General features: G+C 44.0%; 1 protein-coding gene across 5 annotated transcripts; it reads left to right on the forward strand.

The window, feature by feature from the left end:
- The first annotated feature begins 55 nt into the window (after positions 1-55).
- LOC132326321 (UDP-glucuronosyltransferase 2A2-like) lies at positions 56-16,358 on the forward strand. Of its 5 annotated transcripts, XM_059844319.1 has the most exons (8): positions 3,002-3,109; positions 3,805-4,699; positions 6,459-7,091; positions 11,052-11,200; positions 12,405-12,536; positions 12,933-13,020; positions 13,629-13,848; positions 15,041-16,358. In XM_059844319.1, the coding sequence occupies exons 2-8, from the start codon at positions 3,964-3,966 to the stop codon at positions 15,315-15,317; spliced, it is 2,235 nt and encodes a 744-aa protein (XP_059700302.1). In that variant the 5' UTR covers positions 3,002-3,109; positions 3,805-3,963; the 3' UTR covers positions 15,318-16,358. The 5 variants fall into 5 exon arrangements, with proteins under 5 accessions (XP_059700298.1, XP_059700300.1, XP_059700302.1 ...); XM_059844315.1 differs by lacking the exons at positions 3,002-3,109; positions 6,459-7,091 and adding an exon at positions 56-144; XM_059844317.1 differs by lacking the exons at positions 3,002-3,109; positions 6,459-7,091 and adding an exon at positions 2,515-2,564.
- Positions 16,359-16,818: the final 460 nt, after the last annotated feature.

The following is a 16,818-nucleotide window of genomic DNA, read 5'->3' on the forward strand; positions in this document are numbered from 1 at the left end:
CCTGCAGCCACAGCGTTGGTAAACATTACTGCCCCCAGTGCCCTGCCTGCGCCCTTAAAAACTGCTGCTGTCACCCTCCCGTTGTCACGCTGCTGGTGTTACCACCCCAGCGTCACTCTCCCAGCGCAGAGCAGCAGGTCTTAGGTGAGACTGGTGTGCCTGGGTGCTCTGTCCATGCTCAACTGCACAGAGCTGCATGTGTGGGGGTCCTGGGTGATGGGTTTGGGGTACTTCAGAGTGCAGTCAGCAGCCTTAAACCTTCCCCTGCTCTGGGTCTCCTGCAATATCCCCAGGGATATTGAGAGGGAAGCAAGGGCAGTGTTTAATTCCAGTTCCTTGCTCCCCAGGGGTGCTGAGGCAAGGGAAGAGGTGCTCGCTCTGGGTGATGCTGGCACGCTGTTGGTACCCCTGTCCTTGCTGGGGCTCTGGGTGTGCTCCTGTCACTGCAGTTGGGACCCCTATTCCCACCACTGGGCGCAGTGATGGCTGCGGTGCCCTCTGGTGCTATCACTGCTGCTCTCCAGGCAGGAATGGTGTCTGGTGACTAGGCTGCCTTGGCCATTGCAGCCTGCTTGCTTTTTCCCCAGATCCTTCCTGCTTCAGCAGCAACTCTCCCACTAAAACAAACAATTGGCAGGATGACAGGGAAAATCATAGGGAAAGGCTTGCCGTGGGAGCATGAACAGCAAACATTCATGAAAAGGTGGAATGGAGAGAGCAACTACTTTGTGAGTTGGTCTAGATGAGTCTCATCATGTCCATACCCATGGGATTTGTAGAATTGTCCATCACCAGAACATGCAGCTTTCCCTGGGAGGTTGGACAGATGCTGACAAGATAGGAGTGTGCCACATCTGCAGGCAGCCTGAGAAAGTCTGCTGCTGCTCCCCACTGACAAGCACAGGGTGCAGCACCTATTCTTTCACCAACAATGCAGATTCCTAGCAGGCACACCAAGCTTGGCCTGAACCTTCTCTCATTTCTTTAATGTTTTGGCTTTGCAGAGTGGAAATGGCTCCCGTGCCAGCCACCCTGATTGCTGCTGTTTACCTGCCAAGGTGTCCCTGCAGCATTACAGCAGCAGTGAAGAGAGTTCATAGAATCTTAAAATGAATCAAAAAATCCAAGTGCCTATAAACCTGCCCTGTTTATTTCATCCTGCAGTGCAGGAGGTAACATCCTAACAGTGCAGAGGTAAAAAGATACAATTTATTCAAGAAAGATAGTCATGGTGAGGCAATTTCATCTCATTAACTTTTGCTGGAGTTGCCCTATACCCCGGGGGATTACAAAGCACATGTGCTTTTACTGAGTGCACGCGCATGTGACTTTGCAGAATTGCTTAATCCTGTCACCTCTGTGTGTAGGGATGAGCTAACTTTGAAATTTTTTCCAATCTAGTATACTCCCTTCCCCTTGCCAATCCCCCCCTCCGAAAAAAAAAAAAAAAAAAAAGGAAGACTTTTTAAAGTTTGCTTTCAGACCAGAAGCTGCTTCATTGAATTAAGTGAAAAGCACAGAGTCATTTGGTGCTTCTTCAGGGCAAAAGCTTCCCTTTTCCACTCTGGCCCAGAATTTCTGAGGTGCTGGCTGGCATGGAGGTTTCCCAGAAATCAAAGTACCATGCACACTGCAACCCCCAGCCAGTCAGCACAATGGTGAAGAGATCCGTGTGTGGAAAACATTAGTTTGCATTGCCTAACTTTTGCATGAGGGCCTTAGCCTTGAAAAGCCTGTTGTTTTTTAACAAGGCTGGAGGTTGCATCACTGTCTGCAGCACTTCTGTTAGTAATGTTAGATGTGTGAAACACAGACACTTAACACCATCGACTTTCTTCTGCCCCACTTCTCTCTCATGGATGGATTTTGTACTTTAATCCTCTCAAAATGCTTCTCTTCTCTGATCTGAGTAATCTGAGTATCATCTTTAGAGCTGGCTGTGGAAACAAGACAATTTTACCTCTTTGGTTCCCCTAGCAATTGCTCTCATTGCTGTGGAAGAATTTGATATGAAGGGTTTGGAAACAAAAAACAAGTTCCCATCTAAGTTTTTATTCAGGGAAGTGGTTACCAGCACCAAGCCTGAGGGAGTTCAAGAAGCATTTGGACAATGCTCTCAGGCACATGGTGTGATTCTTGGGGCTGTCCTGTGCAGGGGCAGGAGTTGGACTTCAATGATCCTTGTGGGTCCCTTCCAGTTCAACATATTCTGTGATTCTATGATCTGCTCCAGCCCATATGAACATGGCCTTTCATAGTCACTGGGAAATTTATAAGTTTCTTATAGGACTTCATAAAATAAGCTACATTAGCCTGAAAAAAAATCTTACTCTGGATACAGAGATCTGTGGAGAGACTGTAGTGAAATTCCTGGCTGTAAGGCCAAATTATGATTGAAACATGATGGCATAATAGTCCTGGATTCTGAGGGTTTAGAAAAATCCCTGTTTAATATTATGGACAATACTTAAAAATCATTGAAATGCACCTTTAGATTCCTATTTTTTCAGGTTATTATACACTTGCCTAGATCTCCAGAATCAAGAGCCACAGAGCCAACACAGGTAACATACCAACTTTTGGAAATTTGCACAAACACCAACTTTTGAAAACCTCTGCAAACAAACCACAAGATTCACTCTTTGTTCCTGTTGACAGTTTATATACATATCTACTATGTAAAAACAATTTTGTTTTGCCACCTGGGACCCTAAAGGGAGTAAAAAAAGTATTTTTAGCAGTCAGACACCATATTTCTTATCTCTAGCATGCAAAGTCTTCTGAAGAACCTGGCTCTGTAACAACATTATAATATATCCTGGCAAGGGAAATACCACCTTAACCATTAAATTCCCAGAGCATAACAAAGCAATGGATAAGTACAGAATACATGCCTTGTTGCCATCATCCTGTATTTTATTACTTCCTCCTTTTGAAAAGTCCAGTTCAGAGGGTAACTTACTTAAGCTCCTTCTGCCTGATAACAAATCCTGCTGAACAGCCCTGGCACAGAGGAGGGGAGCAGCAGGGAAAAGCAGCAAACAGGTGTAGCAAGTTGCACCTTGCAACTCAGAGCATGATGTTCATGTACCTCAGAAGACTCTGCTAGGTAAGTTTTTTGCTGCATGGCATTTGTTCCCCAAATTGTGTTGGATGAAGTGTTTCTTTGCATGAGTGGGTTTTAGTTGTCATTTTGGCTCCAGGTGGTTAAAGAACTGCTTCCAGGCATGGTGTTTATATTCAAGGCACAACTTTCTAAATGAGAGCCATCCCAGATGATGTAGGTTTTGCTCTTTAGCACCTTTAGGGCCCAGAAGAGGCCCAGACCCACGTTTAGACATCTGAACTGAGCCCACAACATGAGCAGGTTGGTGGTGATGTGTCACAGGCAGCAGTAATGGACTCACTGTCCATTGTTATCTGGGAGCAGTTGGAAGCTACCAGTGTCCTATTAGAACAAATTGCATGTTATTATTGGCATTATCATCAACCAAAGCAAGGATCTGTTGACTTCTCTCAGCTTAAGAAATATCAGCACTTTTAGCATCTCACTGTGAGAAAGGATGACACTTCCAAGTCAGCCCTGTGGCCTCTTATTCCTTGGCCTCTGGCATTGCTTGCTCATGGAAAAAATGCAAGGGATTTGTTTGAGTCTCAGGGATGTCATCCAGGGGACTGGCTCCTTTGACAGCAGGGAGATTGCTGTCATCCTCCTAACAGGAGAATAGAACTCCCTCAGTGGGAAGCTAACAGGGTAGAAGGCAGAAAGGGAAAAATGAATCACCAAACATATTTTTTTTTCAGAGCTCAGACAAAACACAGGTTATAAAGGCACTACCTGTGCAACAGCAAAGTCTCACTTCTGCTAAGAGTGCCAGGAAGGAGCCATCAAACACAACACAGAGGTGCAGAACTCCCAACTGGAAGGGAAAATTCCCAGACTATCTAGACCTTGACTCTGCCATGGCCATGAAAACAACCAGCTCAAAGAAATACCTCCAACTGCTCCTTTTTCAGGTTGCTCTTCTAGGGCCTGTCTTCTGTGGGAAGATACTGGTTTGGCCAACAGAAGGCAGCCACTGGCTGAACATGAATGTAATGATACAGGAGCTCATCCGCCGTGGGCACAGCTTTACCATCCTGGTAGCCAATGCCAGCCTCTACATTGAACCCAGGCCTAAGACCATGGAGAAGTTTGAGATCTATAATGTGCCCTACGGGAAAGATTTACCTGAGACCGTGATTAATGAATTAGTGGATCTATGGCTCAACAACAGGCCAACCATCTTGACCTTCTGGCAGTTTTACAAGGAGCTGGGAAGACTGTCCGTAGACTGGCAGGAGATGAACAAGATGATGTGCGACGCAGTGCTGACCAACCAAGAGCTGATGGCTCGTCTGCAAGGCTCAGGCTTTGACGTGCTGCTGTCAGATGCCGTGACCCCCTGTGGGGAACTCGTGGCTCTCAAGCTGGGCATTCCCTTTGTCTACTCGCTACGTTTCTCCCCAGCCTTCACTCTGGAAAGGCACTGTGGCAAGATCCCAGCCCCACCATCCTACACGCCCGCAGCCCTGTCTGAGCTCACTGACCGCATGTCTTTTGGGGAGAGAGTAAAAAACTTTGTGTCTTACCACCTGCAAGACTATGTTTTCCGGAGCTACTGGGGACATTGGGATACCTACTACAGCAAGGTCTTAGGTAAGCCTTCTGATACTTCACTTCTTGTTATACAGTCTGTCCTTATGATCTGCAGAGCTAGGAACACACCAGGGTTGCAAAATCAAGAGAAGGGTCAGCAAGAGTTTGTCACTATGTCCCTAAAAAGGAGCTGAGCCACAAGCAGGCAGGGTGCTGTGCTGCTATGCGATTGCATAGAGACAGGATCAAGGTCATTCCAATTGACGGATTTGACTTTTGTCATAATTGTAGTGTGGAGTTTGATATGACTTCCGCACCATACAGCGTGCTTAGCAAGGGCGACTGCTTGCACAGAAAGCAGCCAAGAACAGAGCCATTTTCCTCATCCAGAGGACCATGACAAGGAGGGGAGAGCTGGTGAATTACAAGCCAGCCTTGTCACCCTCAGCAGCAATATTTAAGTGCATTGTGGCTTTGTAATAGAGACTTCAGTTATGTCACTGGTCATATAAAACCAATTCTCTCTGCACAAAACAAGTTTTATTTAAAACATACCCTCCTACCCACAAAGCAAACTGAAAACAACAAACCTTTCTCTGCAGGCTTTTCTTCTGCACTGTTTTGAGTGATCAGGTAGAAAAACATGTTTATTATTAATTACATGTCATTTCTACTAATTTCCCATTGAGCTCTTCAAAAAGACCTCTTGCACATCTCTCAGGGTTCAATTGCCTGCAAATACCTGCATGATGCAAGACTCCACAAGTACACCAAGCTGGTGTCATGTGTACAGTACAAGAGGTATCTCAGTTTGGCTCCTCACGGTCCAGCTGTTTCCATAACCCACATTTTTGTCCCAGATGTGTGTCTATGCAGCACGGAAACCATACTAAAAGCCTTGGATGACATTCAGAAACCATTGTGTAACAGCACTGGGCAGAAACTCTGTAGTAATGATTTTTTGCACAGAAAAGAGAACTTACAGTATTCCTTAACTGCACATAAGGAGGGACCATATAAATTAAACTGTTTGATGGATTTTCTAGTTCAATTTATAGTGCATACTTGACTCTTAGTGGCAAGCAGGAAGCCTGCACTATCCACTCCTGGTCTCCCATGGTGCTCTGTAAGAGGCAAGTTCACATGAGGATAGTCTTACTCTGATACTGGAGTAATTTGCTGTGTAGTTTCATGCATTTGACATGCAACTCTTGGGCTGCAGTGCTGGATCAACAATTTAGTGTGCTCTAAAGGAATGTTTAGTGGCTTTATAAAAGCAAAAAGTTGCCCACACAGTCAGCAAACATCTTTGCTACCTACCCAGCTGTGTTTCAAAGATCAGAAGAATGAAAAAGTCACCTCTTCTACCAAACAAGTAACACAGAACCTGTAGTCAGATGGGCAGGAGGGATGGGATTACCAACAGGATACAATCCTTGCTGGACTGAGCCCCCCCGGGGGCTGAAGGCTCTCTCTGCTGCTCCAGAGGAATCACATCTTCAGCTTCAGCAAGCTGTTTACCACCAGAGGGGGCCAGCTGGTGCCAGTCACCTTTTCTGTGCCCTAGGTAAACATGCTATTAAACATGCCATTCATTATCCACTACAGGATTTCACACCGCCTTCCTTTGGCTCCGTGCCCTCGGGATCAAGGCAGTGTCAACTCCCAGCCCAGTTTAGGAGTGGCACTGCTCCCGGTGAAGGAAAGCTACAGAGGCATTGCCACACAGGGCAGGCTATGGCAGGGAAGGAGGTGGCCGTGCTGGTGCTGCTGGCCGTGCTGGGCTGGGGGTCCGGGGGGAAGGTGTTGGTCTGGCCAGCTGACAACAGCCACTGGCTGAACATGGAGCACATACTACAGGAGCTTGTGGCCCGGGGCCACGAGGTGACCGTGCTGCTGCCTTCGTGCTTCCTCATCGTCAATCCCAGCCAGCCTTCACCCTTCCACTTTGAGGTGATTGAGGTGCCAATCACCAAAAAGGACACGACTGACTTAATGGATAGAACGCTTTATTTTTTTTTTAATGAGGAGAAAGTGCTACCTATCTGGAAAAGTACTTACAAGCTAGTTCAAATCATGCTGGAAATGAAGAACGTAACCAAAACCATTTGTGATGGAGTTGTGAAGAATGAGGTCCTGATGGAAAGACTGAGGGCATCTGCTTTCGACCTCTTTTTGGCAGACCCACTGTTTCCCAGTGGGGAGCTGGTTGCTGAGAAGCTGGGTATCCCCTTTGTGTATACATTCCGGTTCTCCATGGGCAACACAGTGGAGCGGCTCTGTGGAAAACTCCCAACACCTCCTTCCTACATACCAAGCACCCTAAGCAGCCTAACAGATAGGATGACCTTCTGGCAAAGGCTAAGAAACATCCTTGGCTACGCTCTGCAGGATTTCGTGTTTCATTACATTCTCTGGGCAGACTGGGATCAATACTACAGTGAAGTTTTAGGTAAGGCTGCTCTCTTTCCAGAAATTACATCTGCTGTGCATACAAGAGTAAATTCCCAGAGATGAGAGGTAAAGGCACGAATCAGAAGCAAGACAACCCCAAATTTACTCTCCTTCCTTCAAAATTCCTTCATCAAGTCAAGCAATCCAGGCAAGTACAAACATTGCCTGTTAATCCTGATCTACTGCAGTGGTAGAGCTAAGTCTGTACAAGTACTTCCAGGATATATAAAACAGTGCTAAAGCACTTGAAACAGGGCTTGTTAGTCATATTCATAGATGAATCATGACATAAACTAAGAACAGTAAAATACTATATACCCAAAAAACAATAGTACTTTTTCTCCCGTAGCACACTTCTTAATTGCTACCTTGTCTCAAAATTAGAGGCAATATCCTCCTCTGGATCTTTAAAAATACAGATTAGATGAGCCCCAATTCACAGTGATAAAAGGCCCTCTGCAGAGACATGGTTCTTTGCTTTTCTGAAAGTGTCTGAAAAACTATTATAGTTATATTTATTTGTAAGTGGTTTTTAATTTTTTAAAAAATAATGGTTGTATAATTGTTTTTCTATTTTTACTCCAGGTGATGCTTAAAAGGAACCAGGCCAAACGTATGCATTACTAGTGGGGAGATAAAATGGGTATTTCAATATGAGACTTTAAAGTGTTTTTATTTATATTTCACTAGTAAGGTGTAATCCTTCTGAGAGCTAAGTTGTTAAGTATCCTACTCTTAGAGTCTCTAGCAGTGCTTTTGTGCTGCTTATCATATTATGATGACAGAGACTAGAAAATCTTGTGCTGGCTGAAGCACGGTTTGACATCTGTTGTGTAAGCCTCAGAGCTGTTTAGATCTTGTGGTGTCTTTTTTATTGTGAACTGCAGGGTTTTGCACTTAAGGCTCCATGTGCAATAACTGTTTTGCTAGCTTGCATGGGCTGGATTTGTGATGAAAAGAGTTTTGATAATCGAGGGATGTTTTAATTATGGCTGAGCAGTGCTTACAGCGTGTCAAGGCCTTTTCTGCCTCGCAGCCCACCCCACCAGTGAGGGGGCTGGAGATACACGAGAAGTTGGAAGGGGACACAGCTGGGACAGCTGACCCCAACTCACCCAAGGGATACCCCAGCCCATAATGATTTTGTGCTCAGCAATATAAAAGATATGGGGGAGAAATTTGTCAGGGCTGCTGTTTCTCAGGGACTCACTGGGCATTGGCTGGTAGTGAGCAACTGTTCTTTTTGCATCACTTGCTTTTCTTGCTCTTTTTCTTTTTCCTTTTTTTTTTTTTTAAGTTGTCTCAGTCTCAATCCATGAATTTTATAAATTTTGCCCTTCCTTTTCTCCTCCTACTGTGGGAGATTCAGAGGCTCTCTGTGCCTAGCTGCCTATCAAGATTAAACCACGACACAGGGAAAGGGCTTCTAGTCTTCACATGCTGCAAAATGCACTTTGTGGTGAGCAGATAGGAGCTGCTGTAATTTTGAGATCAGCTGTGGCTCTGCAGGACACTCCAGAACGGGATTTACTGCTTGCCCAGCCCTCCCATGAGTGTTTTGTGTTACGACATCCCCTCTGGCCATGTTTGCCAATCTTGTCACATTTTCCAGTCTAGTCACCAAACAAATGCCACTTTTAATTGGTTGGCTCTAAAACACTTGCACAGTGAAGCCGTGAACTGCTTCCAGTTCAGTCAGACCAGAGTCGTACATCAAATGCTGAGATGTTGGGGCCAAAGTTCCCCTGGCTGCTCTGGGCCTACACATGCTGCTGCAGCACTGTTTTTTGTGGGAGGGTGGTGGTCTGGCCCACCGATGCCAGTCACTGGATCAATGTGAAAGTGCTTCTGCAAGAGCTCGTTCTCCGGGGCCATGAAGTGACTGTGCTGGTGCCCTCAAGCAATCTGCTCATCAATTACCAGGATACCTCCTCCCCTTTCACTTTTGAAGTCCTGCAAGTCCCCTTTAGCCAGGAGACCCTGGATGCCTTCATGGAAGACTTCCTCAATTTCTGGATGAATGAAGCCTTTAATCTCTTCCCCTGGGAGATCATGTGGACGATGAAAGAGCAATTGGAGGTCTTTACCAATATGTCAAAGCAGACCTGTGACACCTTGGTGATGAACCATCACCTGGTAGCAAAGCTGCAGCAGGCCAAGTTTGATGTTCTGATCGCTGACCCCCTGTCTGTAGGTGGGGAGCTTGCAGCAGAAATCCTGGAGATCCCTTTTGTCTACAGCTTCCGCTTCTCAGAGGGGAATGTGGTAGAGCGGCTGTGCGGTGGGCTCCCGTCCCCACCATCCTATGTGCCTGCCAGCACAATGGGGCTGACACACCACATGTCCTTTATGGAAAGACTACAGAACTTCATCTTTTACATTTTCACGGATTTATTTTTCATGAAGTTTTGGCGAGATGAATGGGATGGGTACTACAGTAATGTCTTAGGTAAGGCAGGTGTTGAGTGGTTTCTTTTCTTGCTTAGGTTGTGCCTTTTGAATGCTTTGGGGCCACCATGTTGTTGTCTCAAAATACTCTTTCTCAAAGGTCAGCAGAAGTGGCAATCCTGAAGTATCTTGCGACTCTGCATAGTGCAGGATGTTGAGTGTGAGTTCAGAGTCTCAACAATAAATGCTGTCACCTTTCCCTTTCATCCAACATTCAGAGTTTGAAACAGTCTCCTTAAACTCCACACATACCTGAAAATTTTGCTCCAACATAGTACAACTCAGGCATGACTCAACATTTACAAAGAGTTCCTTTTAGTTCAATGGACTTTGAATCTTTTCCAGGGTATCTAAGTTTAGGCAGATAACGAATGAACAGTAAACACAAGGGCATCTCTTCTGTTGCTGTCCAATCTTTTCCTGCATTTGCAAAGAACGCCTCTGTACTCTGATAACTAGTCCCTCTTTGCTGGATTTAATTTTTTAATACCACATAAAGATTTAATTACACCTTTATATCACTCTACTTGTAATGCAAACTTAATTTTCACTTCAGCAACTTTATAACTGACTCATTGCTCTCTAATTTAAATATAAATAAAAAATTAATGGTGTTGATTATTATCCTGATCAAGTAGTGTAAAAGATGCCCTACAGATATTTTTTTATCTTGCTGCTTATTTAGGTTGATTCCTGCTTGCATTACACAGGCTTTGGAAAACTATTTATCAATACTTCTAACACTTTTATGCCCCAGTTTCACTTTGTGGAGAAAATACTGGAAAGAAAACTTGCAACATCTACCTAAGAATATATATTTTTCTAAATGGTAAACTATAAAACATCAGATTACCAATAGATTTTTTTTCAGACGGATTTCTAGAAATATTGGATTTTGCATAAAATTACATTAAAAGTGTATATGAAGTTGGTCAAATTTTCCCAATTTGTGTCAGAAGCAGCTGACCCAGTCCTCAAGAACACTAGAGATATCTGAACCTGTGTTTTATTGTTATCTGAACAGCCGCTAAATGAGTCACCATTTGAAAAATGCTACAGAACTTTGTTTAAAAACTTTCCTCCTCCCTGATGGGTAATCATCACTCTGTGATTCATTCATTTTTTATTTGGAACTAAATTTTCTGTGATTGTTCTCTTTCCCAAGTGTGCTCTGTTTTTACTACAAGCACAGGTAATGATTCAGCACTACAAGAATTGCACTTCTATATCAGATACTAAAAGCTTCTCGCTTGTATTTCTCTAAAGTAATCATGAAGGTTCAAAATCCTTTTAAGGATTGTACCTTGTGCTCCTGGCCACCTGCTAAAGCTGAGCAAAGGACAGGGCAGGGAATAGTTCCAGATTTGTTGATATTTTCATTTTATGCATGGTTTGATGAACTATGCTGATTGGGAGTACGAAAAGACAAAGGTAAGGCTCCTGTTTCACAATCCAGAGCAAACAAGGTCACTCCAGTGCGTGTTTTAAACCTCTTGTACCTTGTCCACAGGAAGGCCCACAACCCTGTGTGAGACGATGGGGAAAGCAGAGATTTGGTTAATCAGAACATACTGGGATTTTGAATTTCCACGCCCTTTCCTGCCCAACTTTGAGTTTGTTGGAGGACTTCATTGCCAGCCTGCAAAACCATTACCAAAGGTATCCCAGCTTCAGTTTTCTGTTGGCTAGTTTGTTACAATGACTGTTTCTCTCCCTGACAACCACACAAGCCCTGTCCTGGGAAAGCTCATTCTTATTCAGCATCCATCCATACTTGTCCAAACTGAGGGCTGGTTTACAGTCTGCTGTCTTAAAAGAGGATAGCTAATGTCAGCACAGGGCAATAGAGTATCTGTTTTAGGAGAAAATAGGTGCTACCTCAGGGTACTTAAATGTAATATTTAATTCTAAGACCCAGACTTGCAGCCCATGATAACATTGAAATACCTGATGCCAGAAGGCACTGTGACAAGACAAATTCTTTAGGTAAAACGGGCTGAAAAGGAGCAGAAATAGATGAGTGATAAACACTTTTTTTATTGTACCTTAGTTTAAGACAGCTTAAAGGGAGTAAAGCGCTGAGCATCTCCAGCCTATGCTCTCTGTGAATTGAAGTAATCAGGTGGAATTTGAAACTCCCAAATACTGAAGATGACAACACGACAAACTCTGGTGTAGATTATTTTTCCTGCAGGAGCCCTGGAGAAAATAAGCCATCTTCAAGTGCAAGTTGTCTACTAAAAGAAACCTTCTAACTCTCTTCCCATTCCCCTGTAGCATGGGTTGAGCTTGGAGAAAATGGATAACCATTCTATTTTGCATGTTACTGCTCCAGTTCACATGATACTAACTAATTATAGCAACAGAAAAACCTGGTTTGGTTTGTAGATGATGTTTTGAGCAATGTGGTGCGTTGTAAGAAATGAGAACTGTCTGATCAGCACCAGCTTGGTGAATCTGTGATCAGGATGCTGAAACACCCTCTCAGGTTTCAGCAGAGCTATGTAATACAAAGTACCTGTTCCAGTAAAATCCAGAACCAGGATCATGCTACGGAGAGTGTCACAGAGTATGTACGGCCTGCTCATGATGCCAGTATTCATTCCTGCTGCTTGAAATGAATCCCGAAACTTGCTTTCAAAAAGACAAAGCATCTGTCACCTGTCTCAACATGTCCTGCTCCTCGTTTGGGAGAAATTGACTGTTTTCCACAGGGCCAGGTCTTTGTCAAGCCCTTCTGTCAGGAGGTGCTCACATCACCATCATTTTGTTAATAAACTGAAAAAGTTATGCTCTGTATTCACAGTAATCTGTGTAATCTGAATTGTGTAATTATCCCTGGTATGTTTTCTGCCTCTCCTAGGAAATGGAAGAATTCGTTCAGAGCTCAGGGGAACACGGTGTCATCGTATTCACTCTTGGGTCAATGGTCCACAGCCTAAGTGATGAAAAAAGTAACGTGATTGCCAAAGCCCTCAGCCAGCTTCCACAAAAGGTGAATTTCTTTTCAAGCCTCAAACAAGTTGCCTTGTTTTTTTCACTCCCTTTTATGTTTGGAATGGCCTGTTCGTTACCTGCATCATTCCTGTGATACAGCCAGGAAGCTGGGCTCTTTCAGAGAGACACTGCTGAGTTACTTCATGGGGAGTTCTGGTGTTTCACCTCCTCTGAACCCAATGACATGGAGGTGCATCTACAGGCCAAAATACAAAAATCACTCCATGTATTTTTTATGATTAGCACATAATAACCAAAGAGTTCAACTGCAGCCAAAGCTATCTAAATTATGGGAAAAGGTATATGGGTTTGAGATAAAGCTCTAAATTATACGTAATAATTCAGAGAGGCATATCACATGCACCATGTTTATCTTATTCTTCCTTTGTTCAAGGTCCTCTGGCGGTACAAAGGGAAAAAACCAGAAACTCTGGGCTCTAACACCAGGATTTTTGACTGGATACCACAAAATGACCTGCTTGGTAAGACTATTTCTATTTGGGATGGATTGCACACTTGGAAAAAACTGTTTCCTTTTTTCCTTCCACTAGAATGGTTAATTCTAGCCGGAACCATGTAATGCTTGTGGATACACTTAGTTTCACAGCTTAAACTGCAGAGCTTTGCTCTTGGGAGCCTTTGTTTCCTAAAAGGCTCTGACTTAAAGAGCTTGGTGGCAGTTGTCTGAAGAGCTCAAAAGTACTGGTAGGCAGGAGTAAATACCAAAGTAGAGATGTACTCTGGAGTTGGATTTGGCCTCTGCAGTTCATCTCCAGGACTCATTCTTCAAAATGCTTGACTTAAACAAGGCCAAAGCCCAGGGCTGTTCTGCCCCTGATACCATATGAAAACTACAAGCGCACAACGGTGGAAGGGCTGAAGTAACTGGGGTAGTCTGGAGGGACATGCTGATTCACGTGTTAAAATAATTAAAACTGTGTTAAAGCAACGTATGCAAACTCTGCTGCTGATCCAGAAGTCAGAGCTGTTCCCTTCTCTAGCAGTGCATTGTCCCCTCTATGCTGTGTTCACATCCCAGTGAATGCAGCCTGCCACAGCTGCTGTAACACGCCTCTCTCCTCTGTTCCAGGCCATCCCTTGACAAAGGCCTTTATTACACATGGTGGGACCAATGGGCTCTATGAAGCCATCTACCACGGGATCCCAATGGTTGGGATTCCCATGTTTGGTGACCAGCATGACAACCTTGCCCACATGGTAGCAAAAGGAGCTGCAGTTCAGGTGGATTTCAACACAATGAAGACACAGGACCTGGTTGATGCACTGAAGACAGTAATTTACAATTCCACGTGAGTTTTGTTCTTGCCTTACAGTGGGCTGAGGTTATTAAAATCCTGGGCTGCTCATGTTAGAAATTCGGCTGGCTCTTCTGGGAATTAAAAATGAAGAGTAGCTAAGTTTGGATTTCAGATGAAGGCTATCTTTCCTTTCTGAGAATCAGCATTTCTCAAAAAGGAGAGATCAGTAATTTGCTTTTCCTTATACCACATTTTATGAGTGCTTTGAGAAAATCGTTCTTGGAAACTTCAGAGGAGCTTTTGAGAGTTCTCTGCTAGTACAAAACCTCTGAGGACCTAATTCTAGTTTTATTAGGTCTTAGCTGCCTGCAGTCATAACAGTTGTTTCTCCTGCCCCTGACGTAGCAGTATTCTTCGGTTACTGTAGCTATCAGTCAGGACTTAGAGGAGAAGGAAGCCCAGCAGCTGGGATCCTTTGCTAAGAATAAGGCCACAGACAAAGGGACTGGAAAAATGCAGAAGTCCTCAGTCTTTAGCAGCAACTCCCATCCAGTGTGAAGGACAGGTGTGTTCCTTCAAGTAAAAAACCTGCAAATTCCTGAAGCAAATGGATCAGCACTGATGGAGGTATTTAGTATCTAAGGGAGTCAGCCGTGGTGGAGGTGATATGTAACAACCTAGATGGCAGCTGCTACATGAGCCTGACACCATAGGGTCTGGAACCCCCTTAGGTAAGTTGGGATCAGCTTTCCTTGCTGCACCCCCTCCCAGCCTCCTCGCTGGTGGGGTGGTGTGAGAGACAGAAAGGGCCATGACTCAGTATAAGCTCAGCAGTAAGGAAAACATCCTTGTTGTATCAACACTGCTTCCAGCACAAATCCGAAAAATAGCCCACACCAGCTCCTATGAAGAATATTAACTCTATCCCACCCTAAATCAGCACATTCTATTATATTGGAATAGAAATGCTGCAAATGCTTCCCTACTGGTTTTTTTTAAAGGAGGATCTGGAATAATTTTTAGTAACTGTTTTTTTGCAAAATATTGGCTTTTTCTATTACTATTCTTAATCCAATTTTACACATACAGGAATAAACTGGAACAGTTTCACATATATTTAAATAAGATTGATGAAAGTAAAAGCAGGGCTGTCTACCGTCCTCAAGAGGACTGCCAGGTGCTAAATGGTTTATTTCAGAAATAAGTGAAAAATCTCTTTGATTTCTCCTTTTTTTTTTCCCAGCTATAAGGAAAATGCTCTGAAGTTATCCAAGATACAGCACGACCAGCCTGTTAAGCCTCTGGACAGAGCTGTCTTCTGGATTGAATTTGTCATGCGTCACAAAGGAGCAAAGCACTTGAGACCAGCTGCTCACCATCTCACCTGGTACCAGTACCACTCCCTGGATGTTCTGGCATTCTTGTTCACCTGTACAGCCACTACTGTCTTCATTCTTTTCAAGTGCTGCCTATTTTGCTGTAGAAGATGTGGCAGGATTGCAAAGAGGAAGACAGAATAGACACCTTGTTCCCATCTCTCCTAGGCTGATTCAGCAAGGCATTAATGCACATTGTTTGGTGAACAAGTTTATTGGGATGTGTTTTAAGCTGGGCATATCATGAATGCACCACAACAAAGCTGCTGTGAGGCACAGCTGCTTGCTTAGTCAGCAAATTCCATCTTGTCTAAATAAAACTGAATTATAGTTGCTTTATCCCTTGAGACCATGTTAGCTGATCACACATGGTCTTTGCCATGGTAATTGTTGCTCTATATTTTCAAATATCTCAAATATTTTGGTATATTTCATAAATTCAGCCTTGCCCTATGAGTCTGCAACTAGGCTCCTTATCCTAACTCTGTCCTCTCCTCTAGTGTTATTCAGGCTTGATAACTGATTCACAACCAAAATGCCTCTTCTGTCAGAAAAATTCCTGACTGGACAGTGAATCCAAGATCATGGGCTCCTAAAAAGTGCCCATCTGAAGGGCCACAATCATGAAAACTGGGAGCTGCAACTGGCAAATGCACTGACTACTTGGGGGCTGAGGGGAGATTAGAATCCTAAGACCACCATAGGCATTACTTTCCTGGGAATCATTTCTCTTTCCCACTCAGTCAGGAATTCCTACTGCACAGGCCATCATTCTAAACCACCTCGGTCAGGAACTTGCCCATCTTAACCCCCAAATGCCTCTGAGCCATGCTAATTGATAAATGCAGGAAAACCTCTAGAGAGGGAACTTGCAAAGAAGTAACATTCCATGTGGGAACAGTGCAACAACCACTTGCCTTGCCTGAAAAACTGTAGGGAAAATAGTGCTGCACTTGGGTCAGATGAGAGTGGTAGTAAACATAGCAACTCTTCAGGTGTTCAAGATGCTTGTAAAATGCTGCTAGTCCAGGCTTCTTTTCCAGGAAAAGTTATTTCACTGCTGTGCCAGCTCACTCAAGAGAAAACCTGCTCAAATTTTAACTGATATTTTTAAATACTCTGGAATTGTTTTCAAACAGAACATGATTATTTGTTTACATAATAAAATTCCTTATGCCACATCAAGTTTTTTATTAGCATTGTCATGTTTCAACATCAGTTTAAACTTCCTCATACTACAACATGTACAAAAGCTCAAGTGTTTCCAAACTATAGAAGGGTTATAAGAAGAGTACTGCATCTCATGTCAATTTCTGGTACACTGTTCCTGTTGTCACAATGGGATCATAACCAGGAATACGCACAGTGAATAGAAAGGGGAAGTGCATGACACTAAGGCCTCAAGCAGAAAGGCGTTGCTGAAACTGTTCAGAGAACAGGGTGGGTCCCTGGGCACAGCTCCACCAAGCTGGATCACTACGAGCTCCTCTTGCTGAGATGTCAGTATGGATGCCAGAAGGCCAGCAAGCCTCCCAGCATGCTGCACAGGTATTGGTCAGACAGGGCTAACAAAGGCCACTGGAAACAGGATAGATGGGAAAAGCTGGACAAAGTGCTCCAGTCCCTGTAAGGAGGTGCTTCATTT

This window comes from Haemorhous mexicanus, chromosome 4, assembly GCF_027477595.1.
Source record: "Haemorhous mexicanus isolate bHaeMex1 chromosome 4, bHaeMex1.pri, whole genome shotgun sequence".
Classification (NCBI taxonomy): Eukaryota; Metazoa; Chordata; class Aves; order Passeriformes; family Fringillidae; genus Haemorhous; species Haemorhous mexicanus.

Bases quoted from the DNA above. Each gene is read 5' to 3' on its own strand.
- LOC132326321 (XM_059844319.1), top strand. From the start codon at position 3,964: ATGGCCATGAAAACAACCAGCTCAAAGAAATACCTCCAACTGCTCCTT. The intron at 4,700-6,458 runs GTAAGCCTTCTG...TGGTCTGGCCAG, and splicing joins CTACTACAGCAAGGTCTTAG to CTGACAACAGCCACTGGCTG. The intron at 13,849-15,040 runs GTGAGTTTTGTT...TTTTTTTCCCAG, and splicing joins ACAGTAATTTACAATTCCAC to CTATAAGGAAAATGCTCTGA.